The sequence below is a fragment of the Vanellus vanellus genome (genome assembly GCF_965231255.1).
Source record: "Vanellus vanellus genome assembly, chromosome: 7".
Classification (NCBI taxonomy): Eukaryota; Metazoa; Chordata; class Aves; order Charadriiformes; family Charadriidae; genus Vanellus; species Vanellus vanellus.
The window spans coordinates 23,864,592-23,877,515 of NC_138912.1; the positions used below are offsets into that span (position 1 = coordinate 23,864,592).

Here is a 12,924-nt window from a genome sequence, read left to right on the forward strand (position 1 = left end):
GCCTGTATCTCTTACAGATATAAATAAAGTCCACTGTTCCCTGCCATGTTGGGCACCTTTCTGAAATAATTGATCTTGTGTTGAAGGTAGACTAATTCACTTAGTGTGACAGGTTTAAAAGCACAGGTAAATATGGCCACACTGCAGTGATGTCTTTAATGGTATAATGGGATTTTATTTCTCCATTTCTCCTCCCTCTTCAGAAGTAACTACTAACTAAATAGCCAGAGCTTATCCGTGCCTAAGACAGAATGTTGATAATGAAAGTCTAGACTCTCTGGGGTAATTTCATTTTGTAAGGCAGTTCATGCACTTCTATGGGAAGTCTGAAGCCTGTTAGTGAAACTTAGGAACAGGAGTAAATCTACATTCTGTCCCTAATTAAGTCACTATCTATTGCTTAGCTGTGGATGTATCACAGTATATTTTTTCTCAAATTCCCATTCATAATGTTATAGATCTGATATTATAGGTATAATATAGGTAGTGATATGCATCTTAATGTTTGCCTCTCAGGCGATATACAATATTGCAGTGTTAAAATCAGGGCACCTTGACAGAGGAGACTTCAGACCCATAACTGTCACTGGATTCTTGTAAGTGTAGGAAATGCATACACTACACACTGATCTCGCCTGATTTTTTTTAGAAGACCGCTTTTTTATATCTCTTCTGTTATTACAGTAACAAATGGTTCTTCAGCTAAAACAGATTCATCAGTTTACATTCCTTTTTTTTTTCAGTTACTCAGGAGATATGAATACCTAAGTGAATATGTCTGAATTAATTGTTAAAGTGGATTACTCAAATTGGATTAAGATTACAGGTATGTGTATTCAGGATTGAAGTGGCCACAATGTGCTTCAGAAATAAATTAAGATAAAACAAATTAAGGCTGCTTTATGTCTGAATATCAACTTCTGCTGAACAGTTTAATGATATTTTCGTTATTCCTTCAGTGTTTTCTTTTGCTTGGTTGTTTAGGGTTTTTTGCTACATGTATGTACTACAGAAGACTGTTGCTTTGAGCTTCATGACTGTTGCCAAGCATGAGTATTTGTGATTGCTGTATCCCTTCTTAACACAGGTATGAAAGTAGCACAGATACGAAAGTAACTTTATCACAGATATTCTGTGGGTTTTGTCTGAGGTTTTCAAAGTACCACTTTTAGTTTGTAGTTAAGAGTCACAAGCCAGTTTCAATAGCTTTCTCTTCTGAGTTCTTAGTGTCTTCCTAGGTTTAACTATTTTTTACAGTAATACAGGTGGTGAACTTCTCAAAAGGTATCAGCTACTTTTCTTCACAGCTGTGATGCTCACCCAAGCCTTGTGTTTCTCTTGTATCCACAGAGGGGTTTTTTTTGTAGTAATAGCTCATACTAGCTTTATCTCCTGTATCTCACAATATGTCTGTGATTTATAAACAGTGTGTCTATTGCCTATATTAATGTACTAAAGGTGTTTCACTTATTGTACATGGTGCACAAGAATTAAGGCTGAAATATTTCTTCCAGTGCATAGTAGAATAACTTGTATAGCTGCCAGGTGAAATCCTCGGGGGCAGGAGAGGCAGGAATCCTCCCTAGCTGGCTAAAGAGCTGTGGTTGCAGTTCTGTTCCAGGCTGCTGACTGACCTTCACAACATCCACTTCTCTGCACAGCAAGGACTGCAAAATGTTGAATAAAGGTGGTTCTATCACCAGGGCTTTGCTTTCATCTCTCTCCTGTTATTTGGAAGAGGCAGGAGGAGAAGCTGGGTCTCATACCCTTGAAGAGTTTGCGATTTATTTACTTAATAATGCATTTGAAAGGATTGCTATGTAATGTCCAAAGACTACTGCTAGTCTTAGCCAAAGTGAATTCAATTTACGATCCTAGTTGTCTTTCTACTAATGCAAGTATGTGAATGCAGACAAGGAAGAAGGTCACTTTGGCAACTATTAATATTTTGGAAAAAGGTTTCTGATCTTGAATGCTAACTGGATTTCTTACTTCACTGCTTTAAATCCAAACCAACTAGATGGTGGCTGAATGTCACCACTCATATTGTGACTACTGGAAGGCTTACATGGTACTCAGACTGAACAGTCTATACAACATCTTTCTTAATCAAATTCTTACAGTACAGGTGCCCATACTCATAAAAACACACAACTGAGACTAATCAGGAATTTTAGCAAAGATATCTAAATACAGAGGATGATAAAGAGATTACGTCTGTAAACCCTTTGGTAGGCTTCTGATAACTAGGGTGAGTCACTTCACTGCTTGTCATGCATTTTGCCTGTTTACTGTGTGACTAGTGGGAGGATTTCAAAGCTGTCAGGATAGCTTATTCACTAGCATTAATGTTCTAAAAATAGATATCTCCTCATTACTGCTCATACGAAACACTAGCAGATGCTATTGATGCTGTGTCTCGGAATTGACTTGACAAGCTAGGATAAGTTTATGCCCTCTGAGAGGTGAGAGAGGAGAAGCAAATGTCTGACAGGTTAAAAATCTAGCAATCCAATTCATTGTATTGGACAAGCTAAAGTTCTCATTTTGCCAAAACTGTGATACCAGATGCTGCCTAGTTTTTCAGTAAGAAGCTGGGTATTTTATATACTGAACTAGTAGTCTGTGTTTTCTGTCCTTTAAAAAGGACCACTATTTCTAGGGAGCAGACAACTTTACTGCAGTATATTGATTTGATACCTAACGTTGGTAATTTCTAGAACTGAAATAGAATTGCCTTTTCTTATTTCTGTCACTGTAGTAACTTTTAGATTGAAGGATCTCTGGGTCCTCTGCGATGGTGAGTAGAACGACAGCCGAGCAACAATGGATGTGTATATTTGGAGGGAAAGGAGAATATGAGATTTTTTCCCTGGAAATGGTCTGCAAAGTATAGCAGATAGAGAATCACAGCAGAAATGCCCCTCTTGCACTTTGGCAGAAGGTGGTTTTAACAGGTGTGGAAGAACAAATAACTCCTAAAGGACTGGGAACTGGATAAATTGAATTGAAAAACAGCCATCAGGGACATCACTGTTGAAACAGGCTTTGCTATGTTAAACAAGCAGCCATCTGCCTCCCTTACCATCCTTGCATATGCACTCTTCAGCCATTGTCCCAAGAGAGCCACTCCCTTAATGATTAGCTGTCATCCACTTGGTTGGTTGGATTTAATTAAGATTGTTGATGGATCTCCAGGCACCTTCTGAGAAGTTGTATTAATCAGAAACATACAGGGTGGCAGGTTCCTTCATTCTGCCCAGAAACCTCTACTGACAGGTTGAAATTAATCAGAGACAAATCCTTTTAGTGATATGACCAGCTGAGCCAAAGCCTATGTCAGGCTTTAACAAACTGCACTTCTCTTATGATTCAGTGTCTCAGAGCTGGCAGTGAGAAATACATGGCTCTGCAGAAGAATTAGGAAGGGTGGAGAAGAATGGAACTGCAGGATTTGTTCCAGAGCTCTGACACGACTGGCATCTTAATTTGTATGCTGTTATATACGTTCTTTTCTGCAGAAAAGACCCATCTAATGCTCAAGTGTCTCAGCTAGAGATGGTTCTGAGGATCTTGGAATGGATCAGAGCAGATGATACTTTGTGGCATCTGAGCAAATGAGGCATCAGGTAATTTGCAGGGGAAATGGGCTGGATTTGAGTAGGTCTGGGAGTTAGGACTTAGGGATGGCAGCTCAGTAGTCAGGTGGACAGAATAATGCAGGGTGGCTGATCTGATGGAGATAGCTCAGGGTGAGGTAGGCTAGTGTTGGAGATGGGGTGGGGGGTGACACATCAGAAAAGAGAATGCATCTGTCATTGTGTGAATAAATGCATTTGTGCTAATAAGTGCATTAAGTGCTAATACTGGCCAAACTCAATAGCTCAGCAGACAGGAGTAAGTCTGAACCACCTGGAATCTTAGCAAACTGGGTCGTTTCGCTACTAAAGTTAAAGTAGGGGTGCATCTCCAATTAAATTGGAGTTTAAGAAGGTCAGGGTGAATTGGCTGAGAATAAACTGTGGTAGGTGAGGGTATTATGAAGTTGTATGAGAACAACTGGGGCATTCAGGATAAACTTGGGTAAATATACTGGTATTTACTTGAAAGCAGGATCCAAGCAGTTCAGAAAGAAATGGATATCAACTGTCTTAATTTTCCCCCAGTACAACTGATTTCTTAGCCCCATTCTCTAAATGTTTTAGGCAGTGTCTGGTGGTTTTACATAGTTATTCCAGAAAGCAAAGGATCCATGGTGTAATTTCTCACCTCTTAAAAAGGTATTTAAGACAACAGTCTCATTTTAAGGTTGTATTTTATTACAGCATTGTTAGCATTACAGTTAATTGTGGCACAGCATTTACTGTAGCATCATAACTGGCCCTTATTCCAGTTGTGCTATAGATTCTTTTCAAATCTAATACTAATAGCTTAATCTCTGTGGTTCATTTTGGTTTTGATGAGCTGAAATGCAGGCTAGGATTCAGCTTTACCTGTGTTGATTCAAGTAAAGTAGTTGTAAATGCAGTTAGAATTTTACATGTCCTTTATAGTTGTACATTCAGGATTCACAATGAAACATCTGTGGCATTCACGTGCCAGTGTGTTGAGGGAACTGTGTTTCTGATTGTCCCTATAAAGTTGGAACTTCTGTCCCATCCATTAGTGTCTCTGTGCTATCAGCTATACAAAATACAGGCTATAGAGAGACTTGGCTATTGAGGAATACACCTCTTCTGTAGTTCCACATTCTCCTTTAAAACAAATGTTTGTGTCTTGCTTCAGACATCTCTGCATAGTGTGTGCAGACACCATCACGTACTTTATTCTGTCTGCTCAGGAGTTTCTTAGGCTGATGCTCCAATCCCAGGCTGAATGCCAAAAAAAAAAAAGAGATTCTAATGCAGACAGCAGTATCTGACAGGAAGCTGTTACAATTCTCCTTGTGTAGCTTGCCTTTCTCTTTCTCAGCCCCCCCCCCCCCCCCCCCTTTTTCTTGGAATCACTTAAAAAAGAGACTGGCTTTTGAAGGTGAAAGTACCTGAAGGTGCTGCCACCATTAGCTAATGTAATTTGGAAAAAGGGAGGTTGATTTACAGGGAGTGCAGTTCAGCTTCTCTTATGTCCTAGTATTTGCGTCTTTCCTTTTTATTGTTCTTGTGCAAGTCTGGTTAGTAATGGCAGCAGACAAATGCAGTAGAGAAAAGTGGGTATCAGTAGGGCTAACTAGAAGAGGCAAAAAACAAGAGCAGCTGAACTTCACATGAACTGGAATACTGAAAAGTACTTCATCTCTCTGTCTTGAATTTGCAAGATTTCTAATGTTTAGGGTTGCAGGATGCAAGCCTTCTAGCCTAATTTGAAGGAGTCAGCTTGTTTTCTTCTCCACTGATAGCCAAGCTAGAACGATAGCTCATTTCCTGTCCCATCAGAAAAAATGGAAGTAGAGAAATATCCCTGTCATGGAAATGTTTCAGAACTTCTGGACAGACTGTTTGAATTGGGACCTAAAGAGATGGAAATTTGCTTCTAAAGAGGGCCAAAAGAAATCTGTTGTTTACTTGAAAATGTCTTCTCATATTCTTTAAATTGGACTCAAAGAAAATATTAACAATAACACAAAAATAATTATAGAATCAGACATACCAGAATATATATTAAATCTGTAGATAGATGCAGTAAATTCTTGTAATGACACTGAGGACATTTTCTGGTATAGGTCTGGTGATGTTTAAATCAAGGTAACAAAATTTCCAAAGTCTTGTTAACTTCCTTGACTGGGCAGAGGCAAGCGGAATACTCTTTTTTTTTTTTTTTTTAATGCCAAATATATTCTTTTTATTCAAAGCAATGTGCTATGCAAAAAATTGTTCCAACATTCCTATGGAAGAAAACTGTTTTTTCTTATGTCCTCCAGTGACCAAGGGAAATTGGTGGTGCCTGGAGGAGCCCTGATACAGTGATAAGATGGCTTAGTGACCACAATATGACAAGCATCTGAGTATTTTAGGTCCCCAGTCCAATGTCAACTCCTCCATTCTCTACATCTGCCTTGTCCCTCATACTGTGCAGAAATCTGTTTGTACCCCAGCCCTTGGCACGTTACTGTGCCCTCTCTATTCCCTGTCATTTTCAGTTGGGGACATAAGGGCTCCAGAATCAGCCAGATGAGTTGAGGACGTCCAGGGATTTAAATCCTACACTAGGAAAGAAACTCCTGGGAACAGTGGGATTCTCCACTACAGCATGAGGCTGTGAGAACACCACTACCATTTCAGTTTCAGCATCTTCTTGGGAGATAAGGTAGGAGTAAACAATGGTTTAGGTCAGTAAACAATGCAGGGGAGATCCAGCTGTTAGTATGCAATGGAGAGAGATGGAGGGCTGAGAGTGAAGCGGTGCTGAGTTTCAAGCACCAAGAAGAGGTTCCATAGAGTTGCAAAAGAATTCCTTAAGCTCCATTTGAATTATTTGAGACAATCATGATTTCTTCTGCTGTGGCTGGAGTGTGTATGCCCCGTCATTGCCCAGGGTTGCTACAGAAAAAGTTTTGAGATGAGAATTGCCGGAGTTGTTACCGGGTAACGCAGAAACCGTGAGAAGTTACTTAATTTTCACGGCCTCCGGCTGGAGAACCGGGGAGGGTAGAGGCAGCACGAGGGTGCACCGCGAACGGGTGGATTTCCCGCGCAAAGGGATGACGACGTTACCCATCGGCAGCCGCATTCGGGCTCCCGGCGGGTGCACGTCCGCTGTCACGGCCCGGAGCATGAGGTTGGCGCTCCCGTGCCCCGGCGCTGGCAGTCGTGGGGACGCCGGTGCGGCGGAGCCCTTGGGTGCGGCGGCGGGGCGGGGCAGGCAGCGCGCAGGCGCAAGCCGGGTGGGCGGGGCCCGGTGCCCGCCCGCCGTACGGCCTGTCGTAAAGAGCATGGCGGCGCCTGTCTACCCGGCCTGGGTCACCCGCTGGGTCTCCGGGCAGTGGCGGCAGAAGAAGCGGCCGCCGGCTGTCCGCCCGACCCGGCCGCTGGTGTTGGCCAACAAGGTAGCAAACCGCCGGGAGCAGGCGGGAGGTGAGTTGCCGGCGCCAGGCCGTTAAACGCCCTCTCCCTGCGGGGTAGAGCTGCCGCCGGTGGGCCTGTCGGCCTTGTCCCACCGCTCCCTGGGAAGGGTGACGGCGATGTTAGGGCTGGGTCGAGTTGACGCTTGGAAGCGCTTTTGCTCTGCGAGGCAGCAGAGGGGAAAGGGGTTTGTGCCATAGAATTAGCACACGGGCTCTTCTGGAGAGATTACTTTGTCCTACAGCAACCCTAAATTTGCGGCTTGTGATATTCCATATGTGAATCACGTGTGTAAAATACCTTGTTGCATGTCAACATAGCATTTACCTTAAGAATTCAATCATATGTGAGATGGCTGCGATAGTGCTAACCTTCGTGCTGGCAACATCTTCTCGACACAAAACAAAGATGAGATCTTCAGTGTTGTTTTTTTCTTATGTGCTTTTACCCCATCTTAAACTTCTCTCTGGAGATTTCTGCACTGTGGAGGCCATTAGCATGAAATGCCAAACACCTGAGGTTTTTGGTTGTCTCTTTTCTTTCTAGAGGCGACATGCATTACAGAGATGTCAGTAATGATGGCCTGCTGGAAACAGAATGACTTCAACGATGCAGCTTGTGCTGAGGAGATCCGGATGTTCTATGACTGCGTGGCAAAAGCAGAGGTAATTAAGGCCTCTTGTGTTCTTAAAGGCTAGTAGTAGGAGGGAGGAATCCCCTAATCATTTTTTGCGTGCCAACAGTAATAATGTTGTCTGAACAATTGATTGGTGTCGTAACCAATTTGAGCTGTAGGAGAGATGCAGGATGATGTAGGTGCAACATGCAGTCCTTCCTTTTGGAATGCAGAAGTTAAAATTCAATTAAATTAAAATTAAAATAAAGGAGTGTAGGAAGGAACTGGATATTTGGCATGCTTTAACTAAGGATGAAACAATAGTCACATATAGTCCTTTCTCTGTTACCAAATTCTTTGAAGTAGAGCTCAGTTGCTGTCAATTAACCATAATATAGGCTGTTTCTTTTGATTTCTTCCAGTTTTTAATCTCTAAAGTTTCAGCACTAGTGAAGCAATAACAGTGACTGCTCTTCTCCACATTACATGATAGTTCTGAATGAGGGAGAGTACAATTTGGAGCTATTAGGTAGAACAGCGATTTGTGTGGTGCGAGATGTGGATTATATTGTAACTGGGGAGATGTACAGTGCAGGTAAGTTTCTGCAACTGCTTTGATTCATAAAATTAATAGCTGACTCAGGTACAAATACCTGCATTGTCTAGACAGTGGGAGAGAGTGGTAAGTTATTCCCAAATTCCAGTCTGTCATAAATCTGTAAATAGTTCTATGATTGCAGGGGTGAAGGTGGAGACAACGTGGTAGAAATATAACCAGTGGTCTCAGTAATTCTCATAACAGATTTTTCAGGATATGTGAGGTAGTTATGAAAACTAGGAGTTCTTTTAGGCTGTTTCTGACTTTGAAGGTTAGACATTTCCTGGAAAAATATATTTCATATTGTTTGGAAATAAGAGGTTTCCAGCTATATGATAAACTAGAAGTCAAATCAGTTTCAAAAGCAGACTAAAGGTTAAGTACAGGTACTAAACTTGTCCTTTAACTGATTTCAGGTTTTTCTTTTTTTTTTTTTTTTTTCAGTAACAGTACCATAATTTATTAAATAGTTATTTACTGTTGCTGTTTGACAGCACAAATGAAAAATTGACCACAATTTAGTAGATTACAAAGAATCAAATTGAATAACAGAAAGTAAAAAGAAAAAATCTGAGTTGTTACTATAAGTTTATAATGTTGTTAACTAAGAATATTGAAGAATGTAATCTTTGCAAGATGTCAGTCAGTCATTAATTACATCATTTAAAGGTCATCAGCTTTTGAAAGCCTTGTGATTATTGAGCCAAGTGCTATTGTAAGTGTTCCCTAAAGAAATAGCATTCTTCTGAAAGAAACATCCCAGTACAATTAGTAGTAGCCTTTGAGGGTGAGTGTCAACTCTGCAAATAAACAGAGATAGTATCTTGAGGTTTCTTTTTCTCTTTCAGAAGGAGCGCAAGGATCAAAATGAGGACACCCTAACACCCAGGGGAAACTTAACTTCGAGCAAAGTGAACAAGCTCCTGAGGAGGTTTCCTCAGATAACACGTTATATATAATGTGCTTCACTAAAGGGACTGCAGAGAAGTAATTAAAGTTGGAGTCTTTGGCAAAAATGTGAAAAATAGACTTGAACGAGCATTTAATGTCGAGTGGTATCTGTCAGCACTGCTGTATGGATCTCGACTGCACCTTTGTTCCCAGAGTGAAAAACACCCATCTTGACCATGAGCTGAGTTTGTTCATGAGATTCTTGGGTCTTGCGGTCTTAGGATTTCTGCAGTGTGTTGTTCAACTATTCACTGTGTGGATTCAGGTCCTTGCTGTAAAATAAAATCTAGGAATGCATGTAAATGCATTTTCGAGCAGTTAGGGGGTGACTTTTCCTCATGTATAAGCTTCCTGCCTAACTTCTGAGATGCTATCAAAAAGTGTTCAGGCCCAGACATTGAGCCAACTTAAAATTGATAGTAATCTCATGACTCGTACTCCTACATGTATGTATACACGTTTGACTCCTTTGATTATTTTTTTTTTAATTCCTGCTGCTGTACAAGAAGGATGTATCATGAGGAAGAAATCTCCAGCAAAATACCTTCTTAATACACAATACATTGGTAAAGATCAAATATAACTTTAATGTAGAAGCTTGTGATTTAGGTTCTCTGATTTGCAGGTGGGACAGGTATGGTGCCATGTCAGATCGATTGAGTTGTCTGAACTATAATAAAATAATGCGAGACTGTTTGGCTGGGTGACTCATAATCTACAATAAAATGTTCCATTGTTTTGGTAAAAAAAACTAAAAGGGGGAGAGAAAGTTCAAGCACGGGCTGATACTGAAATCATGCAATTAATTACTAGTTTTGATTTGGTTTCTTTTTGCTAGACTACTGCAAAACTGCAGGCAGGTCCCTGTTGTTTTAGGACTAGTACCTAATTGGTAAGAAAAATGCAGTGCCTCAGAGAATGACTTATATAACCATTTATATCACTAGTTCTTTGGACCGTAAAAAATACCCCACAGAGTGAGAGGAGCATCAAGCACATACAGACTGCGGGATTACCCACATGTGACTATAGCATTTACATGGAGCTGAATTCTCTGGAGGCCCGGGCTGATACTTATGTGCTGAACAGGTATCAGTCAAGTGTATGCTTTCAAGTTATTGAGGCAATTTTTATTTAACTGTTACTTACAATGGCTCATTAGCGGGTTATCCCACAGGGTAGCTGATTCTCTTGTTGCTATTATGGTATAATTGGGTCTTTCAGAGGACTTGGGCTCAGTAAGAACATGCTTTCCACATCTAAGTTTGGGAAAACACTTTGGTTCTATGACGTTTTGCATTTTCAGTCCAAAAGACACTCTCTGAAAAGGAGAGCTACTTGCTAATTCTTTGTTCTGAAGGAGGCAAGCTAAGTTGGGAGTGAAGAAATGATGAATTCAAAATACAGTTCTGTTGATGATGTTTTTTTCTTTCTTGTATTAAAATTTACAATACAAGTATAGTTTTGCACCTCTTAAGCTGTCAGCGATGTTAAATGTACCAAATTCTAGTGTCTGTGAAGAACTGTCTCGTTATGTAAGAGGCTGTAACGGAGAAACTGATACTTTGTTGTTGTATTTTTATTTTAGAAATTTTGTGCAGCTCCCACTAATCTGGACAGCTGGTTTTGGATTTTGCTGCTTCACAGTGAAATTCACAAGTTCAGTTGTTTGGGTTTTTTTCTGACCTTTTACATGTCTACTGTAAGCTTAAAATTACTATGTTAAGGTTTTCCAGTCCTTAAATGAATGCTTTTATTTTGGGGGAAAAAGGAAGGAAAGAGAATGCTTTTCAGAGGCACCCAGGTTTTGCAGTGCTCCTTTAAAAAGTACTGTAGCAGCTCTTTTGGCTCAGGATCCCATGCTGTAACCAAAAAACCTCTAGTTACTGATTGTCCTTGGCAACTTGAGCTGCTGCCACTTCTCCATACCTCACTGTTAAGCTTATGTTGGGTGTTTTAAATGTGTTCTCTGACATGCTCATATTGGGGATCATTCCATTAATAGTTCATGTGCATATCTGCAGTGACTGTCCTCTCTGAGTTCAGGGCCTGTACCACCCCATGATGCAGTTGCTGGGGAATAAAAGGAAACTGGGTTCTGGTGCTGAGCCCACTGGTTAAGAACATTGCTGCAGAGACCTGTATGTGATTGCGTGGTGGGGAAAGAATTAAACAATAGCTGACTAGCTGTTCTAACCTCCTAAGTCGGATTTACAGGATTTAAGCAAATCTGCTGGAATTCCTTGATCTTCCTCCTGTTCCTTATAGCGTGAGTATTAAACCAGCTCTGGGTATGATTTCTATTAACTACCTTTCTTTTTAGGCTTTCACTGAAGACCTGTTATGGAGGAAGCATTGATATTTCAGCTGGTTTTGTTGAATAGTAGTCCTGCCCGTTCTGGAGAAGTAGGTTGAGTTCCAGAGAGCCAAGAGCATTTGAGAAGATGGTACTCCTTGTTCAGAAGGGTAAATACAGAATAATCTGGAAAAATCAAGGTAGAAAGACTGTAGGGAAACATGGACTTCTTATTATAGAACTGTGCTTATATAAGTGATTTGTGTTAAATAGTGGACTTCGGTTTTTACAACTACTTCAGACTTGTCCACACACACAAGAAAGTTATGAGATATGTTTTACCTTATCTTTAGATATGTTACCTATCTAAACTGCCATAGGTATTTTAGTATAATTTTATAAATTTAAAATTTATAAATTTTAGTATAATAGCCATAATAAGCTTTTGAGAATCTGAGATCCACTTCTCTCAGTAAAATGTGCTAGAAAACCAGGGAAAGCCTTGGCAGGAAGGAATTAGTTCCAAAAGAGGACCTGCCACAGAGGAGACAACTGCAAAACCCACTGTATCTTTGAAGTTTGTCATTCTTCCAGAAATTGAATACCAAACGTGGACTTCTGTTGCTTTTGGTGCACTGGTCTGTGTTTCCTTTAAAATCACTTTATCTAGGAAAGCCTTGCTGTTAGAGGGAAACAACTTAAAAGCTTAAACTTTAAACTTTAGAGGGAAACAACTTAAAAGGGAGAAATCCAGTACAGGCTTTTACTAGAGGTTTTAAACCATATTGGTATGCGTCAGAGATTGAATGCAGCAGTTTTTTTCCAGGTCTGAAGGGCTAAATAGGCAAGCGTCTTACGGGAGTTGTGAAGGGGCATCAACAACCTCTGTACTCCTGACTAAGGACCAGATTTCCCTGAACGCTAGTAGATTTTTTTTCTGTTCCTGCCTCCAGTATATCCTTTCCCTGTGTTTTCATGGGAGTAACTGGTTCTAAATTCCAACACATTCCCATCTTTTCATTTTGTTTTGCTTCTTTTTGCCAATGCTGCCCGAGAGAACATGCTGTAGTATCTAACCTATTTCCATCCTCTCTTGCCCTGATCATCTGCCTCCCATGCTAGGAGGATATAGGAGATTTGCTCCTAATTAACTGGGTGTAATTCTTGGCCAAATCCACTGTGTCCAGAATGCACTGTAGTACAAATCCACTCAAGAAAGGGCTCCCTCCTACCACTCAGCGACTCCTGTAAAAGATCCAGCATGTAGTGGTTATTTCTTTGCATTTGATGAGTGACTTGAGGATGAGGCAACACAAAACTGTCATGTGAAGTGAGTAATGGGCAATAAGCGAGGGAAGGAAAAAAAAAAAAAGAGGCTTTTTGTCAAGCCAATGGATTTTTATCA

At 40.6% G+C, this 12,924-nt stretch overlaps 1 protein-coding gene across 1 annotated transcript; it reads left to right on the forward strand.

Moving 5' to 3' along the window:
• Window positions 1-6,918: 6,918 nt before the first annotated feature.
• Window positions 6,919-9,919, forward strand: CHCHD1 (coiled-coil-helix-coiled-coil-helix domain containing 1). Its single transcript, XM_082486293.1, has 3 exons — window positions 6,919-7,070; window positions 7,605-7,723; window positions 9,121-9,919. Exons 1-3 carry the CDS (start codon window positions 6,929-6,931, stop codon window positions 9,229-9,231), a joined length of 372 nt encoding a protein of 123 aa, XP_082342419.1. The 5' UTR covers window positions 6,919-6,928; the 3' UTR covers window positions 9,232-9,919.
• The last annotated feature ends 3,005 nt before the right edge of the window (window positions 9,920-12,924 follow it).